At 39.4% G+C, this 15,885-nt stretch overlaps 1 protein-coding gene across 1 annotated transcript in view; it reads right to left on the reverse strand.

Moving 5' to 3' along the window:
- Positions 1-3,076: 3,076 nt before the first annotated feature.
- mtfr1l (mitochondrial fission regulator 1-like) overlaps positions 3,077-15,885 on the reverse strand; it is an 18,098-nt gene continuing 5,289 nt past the window's right edge. Inside the window, exons 3-7 of the mRNA XM_043717372.1 lie at positions 13,134-13,258; positions 8,042-8,268; positions 6,437-6,770; positions 3,701-3,855; positions 3,077-3,314 (exon numbers count right to left, since the gene is read on the reverse strand). Coding sequence (XP_043573307.1) covers positions 3,741-3,855; positions 6,437-6,770; positions 8,042-8,268; positions 13,134-13,258 — 801 coding nt within the window. The 3' untranslated portion in view covers positions 3,077-3,314; positions 3,701-3,740. The remainder of the gene's footprint in view (positions 3,315-3,700; positions 3,856-6,436; positions 6,771-8,041; positions 8,269-13,133; positions 13,259-15,885) is intronic.

Consider the following 15,885-nt stretch of genomic DNA (forward strand, 5'->3'; position numbering starts at 1 on the left):
AAGATCCTACTCTAAACATGTACAGAGGAACCTCGATTATCCAAACAATACAGGCTGGGAGTATTTTGTTCGGAAAAGCAAATGCCAGATAACAGTTTAGCCAAGCATCAGAATCCCACGATCTTGTTCAGATAATCCAAAATTCGGATAATTGAATGCCAGATAATAGGAGGTTCCTCTGTACATTCAAATTATGCAACAATGCAAAGAGACAATTTTAAGTGCTGATTTAATGTGTTCTTCTGGCCATGCCTGAGCAAGATTGTTCTCTGCCATTTACTTATTTGTGCTGTCAAGTGACACAATTGCCTCAAAGCAGAGAACAGAAGGCCAGGCAGTGGCTGGAAATTGTGACAGTTTAACCATATGTAAGAAAGCTGCACTGTTTAACATTTCCATACAACAACCTGGACAATAATATGACAATATGTTAGCTTTCTTAAAAAAAGTTGGCTGTGGGATTTCAAGTCAGGACTGTGATTCTAATGACTCAGTAATATACTACTGGATCAGTTTCAAAAGAAATGTTGATACCTCAAATCCAAATGTGCGCACAGATGAAGTAAGAGATAATTTAATGATGATACGTACTCATTTAATAAGATTAATAGCTTATTTGCTTTAGACTGCTGTAGGTCACAATCCAACAAAAGCACCCAGAATGAAATGGCATGTTTGCCCAGTCTTTCATAACACTGCTTTTGATTTCTCATTCAAAAATAAATGCAGCCAATAAAATGATACTTTCCTGTAACAAACTTAAATTTCAGCTTATGTAAATATAATATGTAATTACTGTTCAGGTGTAGGTTTGCTCACTGAGCTGTTGGTTTGATATCCAGACATTTCATTACCTGGTGAGGTATCATCATCAGTGGTGACTGCCAAGTGAAGCGAAGCTGTTGTCTCCTGCTTTCTATTTATATGTTTGTCCTGGATGGGGTTCCTGGGGTTTGTGGTGACGTCATTTCCTCAAAGTTTGTGCGAAGATTTGTAGCTCGGGTGCTCGTTGTGGTTCTGTTCACCGAGCTGGAAGCTTTTGTTGCAAACGTTTCATCCACGGATGTCACCTAGCCAGGGGACGAAACGTTTGCAACAAAAACTTCCAGCTCGGCGAACAGAACCACAACGATGTCATTTTCTGTTCGTTTTCTGAGGGGTCGATAGATGGTATCTAAATATAATGTGGTTGTTTATGGCGTGGTGGTTGGACTGCCAGGCCTCTAGGAATTCTCTGGCATGTCTATGCTTAGCCTGTCCCAGGATAGAGGTGTTGTCCCAGTCAAAATGGTGTTTTTTTTTCATCCGTGTGTAGGGCTACGAAGGAGAGAGGGTCATGTCTTTGTGGCTAGCTGGTGTTCATGTATCCTGGTGGCTAACTTTCTTCCTGTTTGTCCTACGTAGTGTTTGTGGCAGTCCTTGCATGGAATTTTGTAGACTACGTTGGTTTTGTCCATGGGATGTACTGGGTCTTTTAAGTTTGTTAGTTTTTGTTTGAGTGTTGGTGGGTTTGTGTGCTACTAGGATTCCGAGGTGTCTTAGTAGTCTGGCTGTCATTTCTGAAACTTCTTTGATGTATGGTAAAGGTGGTTAGGGTTTCTGGCTGTGTTTGGTCTGCTTGTCGTGGTTTGTCCTTGAGGAATCTGCGCACTGTATTTTTTGAGTATCCGTTCTTCTTGAATATGTTGTATAGGTGGTTCTCCTTTGTTTTCTGAAGTTAGTCTGTGCTGCAAGTGTGGTGGCTCATTGGAATAGTGTTATGATAGAGCTTTGTTTGTGTGTTCGAAACCATCATTTCGACAGGGACAACTCATCTATCCTGGGACAGGCTAAGCAAAGACATGCCAGAGAATTCCTAGAAGCCTGGCACTCCAACCACAACGCCATAAACAAACAAATCTAAATACCATCTATCAACCCCTCAGAAAACAAACAGGAAATGACATCACCACAAACCCCAGGAACCCCATCCAGGAGAAAGATATAAATAGAAAGCAGGAGACAACAGCTTTGCTTCACTCGAAGGTCGCCTCTGATGTTACCTAACCAGGTAATGAAACGTCTGGATATCAAACTAACAGCTCAGCGAGCAAACCTACACCCTGTACCTCAACCTGAGCTACAAACTTTCACAAACCTTGCAAAAATGTAATTACTGTACTATGAGTGACCACCTGACCCTTTATTTCACCAAAGGTATCAAGCTGCTAAGTGACAATGTAAAACACACGACCTTACACAAGCTCAACTAAAATTTTAACTGCATTACTATTTGCATCTTTAGCTGTCTTCACTGTTATCCAGGCATCTATTTACAAATGAATATCACAAACTGGAAACAAATGGAATAATGTTTCCAGGCCAGCTATAGCAGAAATATACTAGCAACAACCAGCACAGGAATTTAGTAGGTCCATAAAATCTCTTTCAATAAAGATTAAAATTGGAATTGGCTCACAAAGCATGGATAGCATGTGTCTCTCAGTAATTGAACTTCAGACTGCTGAGTGACTATTGTTTGAGAGACATACGAGAGCAATAATTAACATTTAGTTAAGGAACTTGTTAAAATTTCTGAACTGACTGTATCTGGATGCATCTTCTGTGAATATCATTAGGGAGTGGGAAGGAGGAAACTAAAAAGAAGAAAACACAGTCATTTGATTAAAAAAGGGGAACTATACCAAACATTCAGTCCAAATCTGTACAGCCGCATTCCAATCACATGGATGCTAATACGCGACTGAGAAAACTTTATCAATTTTTTTTAAAAAGAGCATTGATTGCAGTTTGAGGAACAGACAACGAAGTGAAAAAAGGATCACAATTTGTTTTGCCCTTTTGAATGTAACACTAAAAAAAGTTACCATTGTTTCTAATTAAACTGGAACAACTGAACACTTCGCCACTGAATGTGCAGCCTCTTTCAGGACATACAAATGTCAATGGAGAAAATCCAAATAAAGAGCCAAATAAAAATTCAGCACTAAATTATTCTGTAAATCAAATGTAAATCCCAGTTCACTGGTTTAACACCAACCCATAAACTTATTCCTTCTAACAAAAGAAAAACAAATAGCAGAAATAAGGAAGGTTTTACTCCACAATAAATCTGTATACACAAGGCACAAATACAAGCTTGCCTCATTTAGGTTTGTATCCACAACCTGTAATTTTGAGTGCAAAAACTATGCGCTTTTCTGATCAACACATCATGCTTGCTCCAAGTAGCAGGGTTCCATAGAGTGTACTGAACTGGCTGAGAGTAAGGCAGTCCATTTCAAGTGACTCAGTTTCCCATCCTGGTTTTAAATCTAGTGAAAAAGGCAAAATAAAGATTTTTTTTAATATATAAAAGTGAAAGTAGTACCAACTGATGTCAGCCTGTCAAACTTAAAATACCCAAAGGAAAATATTGAAGTCTCTACTTCCCCCCATTGTTTCAAATTGAAATTATTAGTTGTCCTCATCAATTGCCGCCCATATGCCTATACTTCATGAAAGAGAATATTAAATCAAATTCATCCCCTTTATGCTAGTCTTACACAGCTCTCTGCTCTAGGCTAGGAGGCATGTATTCAAGTTCCACTTGCTCCAGAGCGGTGTCCTAACATGTCTAAGAAGGTTAATTGAAAATCTTTAGAGCACAAACAGTAGCCTAAAATCTCAAGTATATTGTTTATAAGCAATAAAGACATACTTGTAGGGATTACTACTTGATGTTTGAAGATCTTATTTGATCAGTCTTCCTTCTTAAAAATAGAGCTGTCTTGAACGGTGAACTTGCGTTTCAACGCTTCCGATATAAGCGCTGAAGGGTCATTCTCTCTCAAAAGCTGAGAGCCTCTCCTGGACCTGCAGTGATAATGGTTTCAATAATTAAGTCTTGCCCTATCAAATTTTAGCTTTCTTTTGTGAAGTTATAAATGGTCTAGTATACATTAAAAGCATCACCTGGAATATGCAACAAGGTTGGAATACAAATTACACAATTGTGACAAACTGCAAAAGACTAACTATTGTACCACTGGCTATGTCTCAGTCTCATTTTCTTAAATCAATTTGGATGCTTTCAGTATTAATATCATCACAATTGATGTCTAAGATGTTAGTAGCTGAGGTCTACTGGCAAGGTCTAAATTTAGACTAATCCATTGGAAACTCTGCTACAAAACTGAAGCAAGATTCACCATGTCCTAAAAGTGTCAGTGGTGGAGAGGAAATGTAAAGACAGTTTACACACAATATACACAATGTTCATCATCTCGAACTGCAACATTTGCCAAATATCATTCCAAATAGTGGAAGCATTCCATTCCAAGGAGAATATGCTGTGTGGTTCAAGTCAAGGAAAAAAAGCATCAATTTAGACTCCAACCTTAAAATACCCTTCAGTGCAGCTGTACAGTCAGACTCAGCTCATATAGTCTCAGTACTTACAATGTCACTGCTAGCAATGTCACAGATATACGTTTGCATGAAAGATAAAAGGGTTTATTTTCAAATGTTTTAAGTTAGTTTAATTCAAATCCCACACTCAGGAAATTCACATAACACCACTCCTGGCTCCTCACTGCCTCCCTCCCATTCACTGCCGAGTTCCTTCAATGTTTATCACTTCCTGTAATCAAGGAATCAAGCTGGCGAGTGGGAGGGAATCAAGTAAGGTGTCACACGGAGGAACACAGTGACAATTGTGATTTGAGTGCTTCATCAGATGTACAATGGTCAGTGGCATGGTACATTTGCTGATGGGCTGAGTGGACAGTGAATTCTGATACCATGGCACAGACTTCCTGTTCCAGTACAAAGCCAGGAGACACTGACTTATAACAGCTATTTTGGCGACTCCTTCAGTTTTGTTTAGGGATTGAGGCAGGACAGGCTATAGAAGCACAGAAACATGCTCTGTAGAAGGAATAGGATTGAAGGAGCAAATAACGTCCCTTGGAACCGCAGGAGAAGATTTTTCATAAATTAGAGAGTAATGACATTAACAGATTTAATAGCAGTATCAACTTTGCTTTATCCAGCATACACCGAAGTGCAGTGCTGATAAAACAAAGGTCAGTTAATGGTATTCGCATGGGTGTGTTGCCTTTAACTCTGCCATCTCCTCTCATCAACTTCTCAGTTACACCGTTATTTTAAAAAAAAAATGTGATTCTACTGCTTAGTTGACAATCTCACTGAAGTTAATTTTTCAAAATAAAAAAGTTTAACAATTCCAATGCTTCCCATCCTCAAGGGCTATGCTATGTTAGAACAGCCTTTGATGAATGGATTTTTTTTTTAAAGAAAAAAAGGATGATACAGCAGAGTCCAGAAAATTGAGCATTCAGGTTGGTAGTTTCAAAGCACAAAATGCAGCCATTTCAAAATAAAACAGAATAAACACTTGAAGAGGAAATGGTTGCAGGGCAAAGAACCTAATGAACAGGTCTTTCAAAGTAGCAGCATTGGAAAAATGAGCTAAATGGAATTTCAATCTGATTTATATAGTTGAGCATGCCTGTAAATTCAGTTGTCATACATATTTAAAAGGATATCAAAGCTTAAGCCTCTTAACCCAAGTTTAATCAAAAACACATACAAGAATGGCTGTGATGGAACTGTAAATTTCTCAATTGAGATCTGGCATGCATTTATTAGATGGTGTGTCTTTTTTGGATAAACGTCAACATACAACACTGAACTACATGCTTGAGAGACTGGGGAGAATTTTTGTTCTGCAAACACTTTGGCACTGTGGATTGTTATTATAAAAAACTTATTTGTATCAATGTTACTAGCCAGCATTCTGACATTTTCCAGGTTTAATTTTTGTGGGAATGGGAGAGTGGGGAGGGGCATGGGAAATCCTTTGATTTCACAAAGGGAAACCTTATAGCATGTCACTTTCATGCTCATTTGAAATGTTTGACAATTGGAGATTATATGAGCCTCAGAAAAATCAATCCAAAGTTGGAAAATATGGCCCTCACCTCCACTCCAGACCAAAAGTCATTAAATTCTAGCTCTTAGAACATTCACAGTATTAAGTGCAAGAACTCCAGCTTTGATTACAGCATTTGCAACTTAATTTGGCTGGCAAACAATACTCCTTTCAAAGTCATTTCAGATGAATTCCCCGCTTTAAACCCCCCTCTCACCCAATAATTTCTTCCTCCTAGGTCATGGGCATCAAGGACATAATTGATCTCAATAAGTGATGTAAGTCCAAACAGAGCACGAATTCAACCAGATACTTCTGGTATGTAGAGCGTACACGGTCTTTCATTAAAAATTTCACAAATTTGTTGTTCACTTGTGCAAAAGCAAAATGTTTCCCCTATCAGCCTGTAACATTAATCTCCAAATAATCTGATATTCCAGCTTGTTGTCTCAGTTGAAGACTACTCAGATTATATTAAAGTCACAGTCATTTCCAACTCACCCCTGTAGCGAATTTAATTTAACCCTATTCATATCTTTCAGAATATCCATCATGTCTGCAAAGCTGGTGGACTTTGAAAGGCAGGTGGTCTCATCATCAGCATCGTCGTTCATTGTTAAATCCTGCCCCTTATTTTCAAAGTCAAAGTCAAAGTTTGATGAAGCAGCAATGGAAAAGGACGTGAGACTTAAAGATTCTGGCTCGTCGGACTCAGGAATATCATCATTTATAGTAAATGATGCTAAAGGAGGGTATGCGGATTCAAAATCTGGTAAAGAGCAGGCAATACTCGATGTGTCAGGAGAGCAAAGTTCTGGTGTAAGAGGGGCAGATGCTGAAAGACAAAATGAAACGAGATTCTCTTGTTATTCAATGCAAGTTACTTATATGACAAATGAGTGCATTCAAGATACTAATAGTATACCCTTTTTAAAATGGAAATGTAAAAGAAATACCTTCTAACTCAAAGCCTGGTTAGTCTGCAGAATTCTCTTCTCAAAAAACAGTAGAGAACAGGTCACTGCATTTATTGAAGGTTGAAATAGGTAGACTTTTTTGATAGACCAAAGAATCAAGGGTGATTGGGGTTGGTGGAAGGCCACAAACTGATCAATGATAATCATACTGAACGGCAGGACTGGCTGCTCCCAAGACACTACTTACAACACCTTTAAGTGATGCTGTAAACATCTCAGTGGTCAAAGAATTAAAATGAAATCACAATGCAGGCAACAGGTTTCAAGACACCTGTACGATTATCAGCCACTCCGTTAACAATGAGCGAGGCTTTTTTGTCTTCAGCCCCCTCGCAGATCAAAATTTCAGCCTCACTGCCCACCTTTAAGAAATGTTGTACCTAGTTAGAAATGCTCAGCTGCCTACTTGATCCCAGTAAAGTGGTAGTCAATAACCCAAATGCCTATCCAATTACAGTTGATTCTCAGCCATTTCTTACTCCAAATTAAGTTTACTTTTTAACAATAAAATCTCCAACTGAATTCTGCATTATACTGAGTCATCTCTACATTTCTTTTTATTCCCACAAATCCTTGATCGATCCTTTATCCTTCAGACTCTGCATTCCTTGGCAATTCATCCTTTTTGCATTCCAACAATGGTATCAGAACTTCTAGCTATCTAACTTCTGAACTCTCTCCCTAAACCTTATTTTGAGTAAGGTCTCAATATATACCTTTGTGAACAATTAAGGTCACCACACTGACTTAACTCTACATTTACTTGGATCTGTTCCCAAGCTTGATAAATGGTACAGTTCAAAAAAGTTTTATTTCACTTTACAATTGTAGGAACGGCAGTTTAGCAACGTGATACTCCAGTCAGATCATTGTTAAATGGTGGAGAGAATGGGAAAAAGCCAAAGAAAACAAAAAACAAAAGTAAATATCCATATACCCCCAATTAAATCAGTTTGAGCTGCTCATGCCAAGGCATGATGAGACACAGGTCTCACACTCTCCATTACAAACGGAGTGGATAATCAATAGCACCGAAGGCATTCTTAAAAAATTTCATCTCCAATCAAGGTTAAACCCCTTTTCCAAAGCAAGGGGTATTAAGTGGAGTAGTAATGTTTTCAAAACTTACTAGTATCCATTTTTGTCTCTGGCACAGCGACTATTTTTGCAATTTGTTCTCGCAAACGACTAAGCTCATCTTGAAGTGCAACTGTATGGTTCAGAGCAGCTAAACCTGGTTTCTTCAGACTTTCAAGTTTTCTCCCTTCCCTTCGAAAGTTGGGGACTGATGAATTCCTGTGCATTATAAGGAGTGGGGTAGGGTGCCACTCTTCCCTGTAAGGTCTGGCATCAGCTCTATGAAATAAAAAAAAACAAGATTGTAAGGAAACATAGGCCTTAAAACTAGAGGCAAGTGGGCATTTGTAACTTTGACAAATGGTTTAAAAAATAACTATGTCTGTTGATCTTTCAGAAACCATGACCTAATTGAAAATGGAACCCCTGGAGTTAATAGAAGATGATTTGTCTTGCAATGATTTCCAATCTGGCATGTAAACATCAAGGGCTATTAGATTAGTTTTAGCTTCAGAAACCCCGAAATTGGAAGCTTTTAAACAGGTTGAGGGGATTCTGACTGGGGTCAATCCCAGTACAATCTCTCTGCCAGGAATAAACACAGAACAGTTCAGAGAATAATTTACTTTAGTAGAAGGTTAGAGTAGACCAAAGTATATTGGGTTAGAAATCAGATTATGAAAAGAGCAAGAAATTCTAAACTTTCAGTTTAATGGGTATATAAGACAACTTCACAGTTCACAAAAGAACAGTGCACAATCATTGGAGTTTAATTTAAAGATTTAAGAGAAAGAGGTAAGCACACAGATTTGACAAATGTTTTTTGGGAAACAGATGAAAACTTTGCTGCATATTTTAAGATGTCTCAAATCATGCTTCAAATCTAGATAGCCTGGCTTTTTAAAAAAATCATTTTTCTTTTACATATTAAACTTCTCATAAAGTAGTCAGTTTTAGGGGGAAAAAAAATGCATCAGTGTGTGCTTATATTTCAATGAATGACCATCATGTCAAAATATCAAGTCAGGTTTCATTCTGGGACCCGATTGTCAAGTAGTAACATTAGCTGGCTCCGTAATGACTGGAGGCTATTGCCAGAATTTGAATCCAAGAGGGATCAGTGTCTCTCAAAGAAACATGAACGGATGATGCATTAAAAGTAACAAACTTGTGGAGAGGTTGATTCACAGCTATTTTCTAAATACATGCAATATTGCAAACATTCTGAAAGTAGAAGATAGAACAGTGAATCATTTGAAATGTTTGAATAGGACTAAAATTGGAGTTAGCAGAGAAAGTGAAAACAAAACTAAAAGCATCTCAATAGGGGATGCCAAATGTGATTACCCAACATTCAGGAGGGAAATCTGAAATGGAGATGATAACTATAAATAGCTAAAGGTAGAGTTAGAAGTGAAAAATACTTGAATTGGGGGTTAACAAAGAATTTGAATTAAGAAAGCAAGAAATAGAAAAGGACAAAAAAAACTAATGGAAAAGGTGATGGAATTAAAAGCACTGATCCAAAAAGAAATAGGGAAATTAAACAACAAAGCTTTCTGGCCACAGAAAGCTTAAAGTAAATAAAGAAGAGGTAATAGTTCAGAGGATAAGGGATTTGATTTAACTAGATGTCTACACTTAGGCCTTAAATTTTTTGAAAGGTGGAGTCAAAAGGTACTTGACCACTTTTGAAAAAGTTACGGACAGATAAAGTGGCCAAAGATGTTTGGACCTTAATGTTTTGACAAGTACAGCTAACTGTGCACATGTTATGCTATAGAAAAGGTAGATGTTGGCGTTGCGGGGGCGGGGGGGGGTGATGGCATTTTTAGTTTGGGGTAACATTACTACTGTTCATCAAGAGGATATTCTTGAAAGAATGTCAATTTAAATTATTCTGGTGGAATGGAGAAATAAGAAAGGGATGACCATCTTACTGGATTGGAATAGTCAGTGAGAAATTGAGAAGCAAATTTGTAAGGAGATTTTAATTATCTGTAAAAATAATAGGTGGTAATGGCAGGGGATTTTAACTTTCCAAACATAAACTGAGACTGTCATGGTATTAAGAGCTTGGATGGAGAGAAATTTGTTAAGCATGTACAAGAAACCTTTCTTATTCAGTATGTTGAATATTTGCTAAAGCAGCAAAACTTGACCTTCTCTTAGGAAATATGACAGGGCAAGTGACTGAAGTGTCACTGGGGGAGTATTTTGGGGGCCAGTGATCATAACTTCGTTACTTATGGAAAAGGACAGACCTCATCCAAATGAGAAGGCCGGCCAGTTTTGGTGGTATTAGGCAAGAATTTTAGAAGTTAGAAGTTATTCACACATAAAGGGATGGTTGGAATGTGGAAGGCCTTCAAAGAAATGACAGAGTCCAGAAGCAGTATTTTGTGTTACTGTCAAGGGCAAGGCTGGTAGGTGTAGGGAATGCTGACGACTAGAGAAATTGAGGCTCTGGTCAAGACAAAGGAGGTGGCATATGACAGGTATAGATAGCAGGGATCAAGTGATTCCCTAGAGTAAGATTATAAAGGCAGCAGGAATATACTCAAGACTGAAATCAGAATGGCATAAAAACGGGGAAACGATATAGCAATAGGACAGAGGAGAATGTAAAGAGATTCTACAAATACAGTGAGGACAAAACACTAACCAGGGAGAGAATAGGGCCCCTCAAAGATCAAAGAAGCCGTCTATGTGGAACCACAGGAGATGGGGGAAGACACTAAATGAATATTTCGCATCAGTAATTACTATGGAGAAGGATGTAGAAGATAGAAAACTTGGAGAAATAAATAGTGATACCTTGAAAAGTGCCCATATTACAGAGATGGTGGCACTGAATATCTTAAAATGCATAAGGTTGATAAATCCCTGGGACCGGATCAGGTGTCTCCCAGAAGCTTGGGGGTAGCTAGGGAATTGATTGCTGGGCCCTTGTGGAGATATTTGATTCATCAAAAGCCATGGGTGAGGTGCCAGAAGACTGGAGTTTGGCCAACGTGGTGCCAATATTTAAGAAACATGGCAAGGAAAAGCCAGGAACTATAAACCAAAGAGCTTGAGGTCAGTGGTGGGCAAGATGTTAGAGGGGATTCTGCAGGAGAGGAATTACTTGTATTTGGAAAGGCAAAGACTGATTAGGGATAGTTAACATGGCTTTGTGCTTGGGAATTCATGTCTCACTAACTTGATTTTTTTTTAAAAAAAGTAGTGACAAAGAAGATCGATGAAGGCAGAGCAGTGGACATTCGGTCTACGCGGACTTCAGTAAGGCGTTTGTCAAGGTTCCGCATGGCAGACTGGTTAGATCACATGGAATCCAGGGAAAACTAGTCATTTGGATAGCGGCACAGTGGTTAACATTGCTGCCTCACAGCACCAGGGTCCCAGGTTTGATTCCAGCCTCAGGCAACTGTGTGTGGAGTTTGCACATTCTCCCCGTGCCTACATGGGTTTCCTCTGGGTGCTCCGGTTTCCTCCCACACTCCAAAAATGTGAGGTCAGGTGAATTGACCATGCTAAAAATTGTCCAAATGTTGGGCGCATTAGTCAGAGGGAAATGGGTCTGGGTGGGTTACTCAGAGGGTTGGTGTGGACTGGTTGAGCCGAAGGGCCAGTTTCTGCACTGTTGTGAATCTAATCTAATCAAAATTGGCTTGAACATAGGAGATATTGCATTAGTGGAAGGTTGTTTTTCAGACTGGAGGCATGACCAGCAATATTTTGCAAGGATCGACGCAGTGTCCACTGCTTTGTCTTTATATAAATGATTGAATATGAACATAGGAGGTATGGTTACTAACTTTGCAGATAACACCAAAATTGGTAGCACAGTAGATAGTGAAGAAGGTTATCTCAGAACGGGATCTAGATAGATACGTCAAGGAGTGGCAGTTGGAGTTTAATTTCGATGTGAGGTATTGCATTTTGGTAAAGCAAATCAGGCAGGACTTAAACATTGAAGGGTAAGTCCTGGGGAGAGACCTTGGAGTGCAGGCTCAAAATTCCTTGAAAGTGGAGTTGCAGAGAGATGGGATAGTGAAGGAACACTTGCCTTTCTAGGTCAGTGCACTGAGTATAGTGATTAGGAGATCATGCTGCGACTGTACAGGACATTGGTGAGGCCACTTTTGGAATACTGCGTTCAACTGTGGTTTTCCTGCTTTAAGGAGGATAGTTTGAAATTTGAAAGGTTTCAGAAAGGATTTAGAAGGATGTTGTCAGGGTTGGAGGGCTTGAGCTGTGGGGAGAGGCTACACAGCCTGGGGCTATTTTCCCTGGAGCATCAGATGCTGTGGGGTCACGTTATAGATTATAAAATCATGAGGGGCATGGAGAGGGTGAATAGCCAAGGTCTTTTCCCAGGGTGAGGGAGTCCAAAACTAGAAGGTATAAGTTTAAGGTGAGAGGGTTAAGATTTAAAAGGGACCCAAGGGGCAGCTTTTTCCACAGAGCAGTGCACATAGGGAATGAGCTGCCACAGGAAGTGGTGGAAGAGGTACAATTACAACATTTAAAACGTATCTGGAAGGGTATATGAATAGGAAGGGTTTAGAGGGCTATGAGTTAAAAGTTAATAATGGGACGAGATCTATTTAGAATATCTTGGTCAGCACGAACTGGTTGGACTGAAGGGTCTGCTTTTGTGCTGTACAACTCCATGACTGCTTATGAAATAGTTAATAAAATATTCAGCCTTATGAGCATGTCCCTGTAGCTTACCTATTTAAAAAAAGTTAAAATACAAGAAAACAAGCTAAGTCAGTCATTTCTTTTTCTTTCACAAATTCTTCAATTGTTTTCACATCAGTAGTTTTGATCACTGAAGTTCAAGAAAAAAAATTGAGAAAACAAATGCAATGGAAATGATTGTGGATCAATTCAGGAAAAAAGCACACAAACGCAAACTTAAAAACATATCTGGACGAGTGTCATGTATCAAAGATCAGAAAAGCAGCAGTCTGTCCTACTATCACAGTAACAATATTCTTTCCACAAGCTAAGATGAGGCAAAAAAAAAACTTACTGAGAAGATATTAAGTGTACTAAGGAATTATGAAAGTGTACCATTGTACAACTTTACCAAGAGGGACCATTACTTCAAGTCAACTGCACAATTTAGGGATTACCTCATCCTGGTGAAAGATTCCCCCTCATCTGCAGCTATCCACGCAATGTCTGCTAAGGTTGGCACAGCTGGTTTATCTTTTTGCATAGAATTTAGGGACTCAGCTGCAGCGAGTCCTGGAACAAGCTGTGGGGGGCACAAAATTGCAGGATTGCATTAATGAATGATTGATTAATTTGTTCAGACCAACAGTAAATTGATTTATTTTCGTTGCTTTGTAAAAGACGTTCCTGCATTAATAGGTAAAGTTTTGCATTACCATTATTACTTCACAAAATATATATTGCTCAAGTTTAAGCAGTTTAAAATATGATTCGGAAAATGGAGCGAAGTTACAAGGACTACTGCAATATGATTCCTCAAAACTAGCTAAAAGTTATGAATTTCATTAGACCCATTGTATTTTCCATTTTCATTCAAAATCGCAGCCACACAAGAATTAGGTAGAAAGTAGGTGCTGGCATTCCATTGGGCACATTAACATACATATTCTGTAAATTTGTATTTATTTCAACCTAAACATGAAGACATTAATGTACTTACATGGTTGATAAGCCTTAAGTATGGCAATACAGCAAGGTCAACTTTTAGAATGTGTTCACGAACACAACATTTCTCCACCTTATTAAGTTCCATATTCCTTCTTGAAAGTTACCGTTTTCAAGCCCCCCCCCCCCCCGCCTCCACTCAATCACTCATACTACAAACATCTAACACCAAATGCAGTCTTTTTTTATTTATTCAAGCAGAAGGGCAGGATGAGAAAAATTACTGATTTCTTGGATTTCAGAAAAGCCTTTGACATGGTCCCACCTGGAAGACAAAAGGCTGCAAAAGCACATGGGACCTGGGGTAATTTGCAAAGCTGAATCTAAAATTGGCTAAGTGGTAGGAGTTAGAGAGTGGTGGGTAAAGGCGGTTTGTGTGACTGAAGGCTGGTGTCTCATGGCATATCACAGGAATCAATGCTGGCTTTCATTGCTCATGACAGATATAAACTATAGAGAAGAAAACTTGGGGGAAAGATTTGCAGATTTCACAATGATTTGTCAGCTGATTTGCAGTCTGAAAGAAGGTCTTTGGTTACAGGAGGACCTAGATGGGGTGCTCAGACGGACAGACAAGTAACAGATGGAATTTATCCTATATAAGTCTGAGGTAATGTACGTTTGATGTAACAACAAAACGAGGGCGTTCTCAATGAATGGCAGGACACTAGGGAGCTCAAAAGGAATGGAGGGATCTTGGACTGCTTGTTCACAGATCCTTGAATGCCTCGTAGATAGTGTGGCAAACAGGACATTTGCCTTCATCAGTTGTGGCACAGATAACAGCAGGGAGGTTGGAGATGTATGGACTTTGCTTAGTCACAACTGGAGGCCTGCACACAGTTCAGGTCACAGCACTATTAGAAGGATAAGATTGCTTTGGAGGGGATGCAGATAAGATTCATCAGGATGTTGCCTGTGCTAGAGCAGTTTAGCTATGAAAAGCTATTTGGTTAGGCTGGTTTGTCTTCTTCAGAGTATACAAGGCTGTAAGAGGACCACATTGAGCAGCATGGACAAGATGGATAGAACGCATCTGTTCCTTTAGTTGAAGGGTCAATAATGAGTGGCATAATTCTAAGGAGAAAGCAAAAGGTTTTGAGGAAAACCATTTTTTTAAAACCCAGAGGGGTAATGGAAATCTGGAATGCATTGGCAGGGGTGGGAAACCTCAACCTTTAAAAGTACTTGGATGAACACTTGAAGTGTTGTAATACTTCAGGCTATGAGCAAAGTGCTAGAACGTAGGAATTTTGTAAGTTTTGGTGGTACAGAGTCAGAGGGCCAAAGGGTCTTTTCCATACTGACTGATTCTTCCAATATTAAACACTCCAGTAACTGATTGGGTCCTTTGAGGCACAGTTTCACATCAAGAGGAAATGGTAAGAAATATTAATCAATGTAAGAAGCCAGACAAATAACTTGGATCAAAAAACATACGTATTTGTGGTCAGATCAACTTGATTTTGACAGTTGCTGTATTGGTAATGCATTGATTTTATGTCAAATGCTCAAGTGTCTCCAAACCAAATTTCTGTGAAACCCAGTCTCGAGTTTATTAGTCAAATGTGAAATATAGACTCTGCCTGTACAGGGATTATAGAACACTACAGCGCAGTACAGGCCCTTCAGCCCTTGATGTTGTGCCGACCTGTCATATCAATCTGAAGCCCACCTAACCTACACTATTCGATGTACATCCATATGCTTGTCCAATGACAACTTAAGTGTACATAAAGTTGGCGAATCTATTACCGTTGCAGGCAAAGCATTCCATACCCTTACTACTGAGTAAAGAAACCTCTGACATCTGTCCTAAATCTATCATCCCTCCTCGTGCTCGCCGTCACCATACTTGGAAAAAAGGCTCTCCATGTCCACCCTATCTAACCCTCTGATTATCTTATAGCTCTACTAAGTCACCTCTCAACCACCTTCTCTCTAATGAAAACAGCCTCAAGTCCCTCAGCCTTTCCTCGTAAGACCTTCCCTCCATACCAGACAACATCCCCAATATAGAGGAGGCCACATCGGGTGCAGCGGATGCAATAGATGGTGTGTGTGGAGGTGCAGGTGAATTTGTGGCGGATATGGAAGTGTCCCTTGGGGCCTTGGAGGGAAGTAAGGGGGGGGGAAGAAGGTGTGGGCTTGCATTTCTTGCGGTTGCAGAGGAAGGTGCCGGGAGTGGAGGTTGGGTTGGTGGGG

This window comes from Chiloscyllium plagiosum, chromosome 27 (genome assembly GCF_004010195.1).
Source record: "Chiloscyllium plagiosum isolate BGI_BamShark_2017 chromosome 27, ASM401019v2, whole genome shotgun sequence".
Lineage (NCBI taxonomy): Eukaryota > Metazoa > Chordata > Chondrichthyes > Orectolobiformes > Hemiscylliidae > Chiloscyllium > Chiloscyllium plagiosum.